This window comes from Trypanosoma grayi, assembly GCF_000691245.1.
Source record: "Trypanosoma grayi strain ANR4 Tgr_1640_V1, whole genome shotgun sequence".
NCBI lineage: Eukaryota > Euglenozoa > Kinetoplastea > Trypanosomatida > Trypanosomatidae > Trypanosoma > Trypanosoma grayi.
Genome location: NW_008827258.1, coordinates 1,466 through 2,559, shown reverse-complemented (window position 1 = coordinate 2,559; position 1,094 = coordinate 1,466). Strand labels below are relative to the sequence as shown.

The window sequence follows — 1,094 nt, the reverse complement described above, 5'->3', positions numbered from 1 at the left end:
GCGGTACGCCGCCTTGCTGTTGCTGTTCGGCACCGCGCTTGAGACGGAGCCACGGGTTGCGTTGCGTGCGTGATCGGCCCGCGCCCGAGCCATTGCCGCGCTACCGACTGCACAGTTGCAGACGGCGGCGCTGTACAGCACAACGAACGCCTCCATCGCCGCGCCGCTTACGGGAATGCTGCAGTCGCCGACGCACACAGGTGGCGGTGCAACCGCTTCCTGCAGCACGGCCGGCCATGACGCGGTAGCGGTGTGGAGGGCGAGCAGGAGCGCAGCGTACGCCTTGGCGTCGCGTGGGCCGGTCGCGGCGTCGCTGTAGAGACTGGGTGGCGACGCCGCGTACGATGTGATGGCGTTGAGCGCCGCGACAGTTGCAGGCGTCGGGGTAAGGCCGACGATGGCGAGCGTGTCGTGCAGCAGCGTGCTCCACTGCACTGGGTGGTCGCGTGTAGCCGCTGCGAGCATGTCGGCTGCGTCTCTCAGTGGGGAGGAGCGTGTGCTATGACTCGCTGGAGTGCTGCGGGCCTGATGGTGCNCTACTCTCTCTCTCTCTCTCTCTACGTGTGGGATCAACTGGGCCACCGCAAGTGTGTGGGAGAGAGTGTGAATGGGAGGGAGACAAGAGGCGGTGCAGGCACTGCCATGAGGCATTGACGGTGGGAAGAGAGAGCGAGAGTGAAAGCCCACACACACAGACACACAAGCCAGATGCCTGTATCTCTCTTCGGGCTCCGTTAATAGCACAAAAATAAAGGAAACAGGGGTGATGCGACGCGGGTGCCCTCTGCTGCTGCAGCTCCGTCTGCACATCCGCGTGGCTCTCTCACACCAACAGTGGCTTCCCCATTCTTCTCTGAATCGTCCTAACGAATGACGCCACCCCGTCACGGTGGCGCTCGCAGCAACCAGCGCGAACAGAGTTAGAAATCACTGTGTGCACGATACGACTCTGTCAGGGCGATCCCTCACCCTGCTCTGCCTCCAACAACCAGTCTGCGCTCACACATAGGCATATGCCTTGGTGAAACGAGGAGGAGATATTACTACTACCAACAAGTAGTGATGGCAAGCAAGAACAGTGATGTGTGTGTGTG

General features: G+C 61.6%; 1 protein-coding gene across 1 annotated transcript; it reads right to left on the bottom strand.

The window, feature by feature from the left end:
- Positions 1 to 465, bottom strand: DQ04_16401010 (hypothetical protein; the record flags this gene model as incomplete). Its single annotated transcript, XM_009317460.1, has 1 exon — positions 1 to 465. A coding segment is annotated over one exon (465 nt), but the record flags the coding sequence as incomplete, so codon positions are not given.
- Between the last annotated feature and the right edge of the window lie 629 nt (positions 466 to 1,094).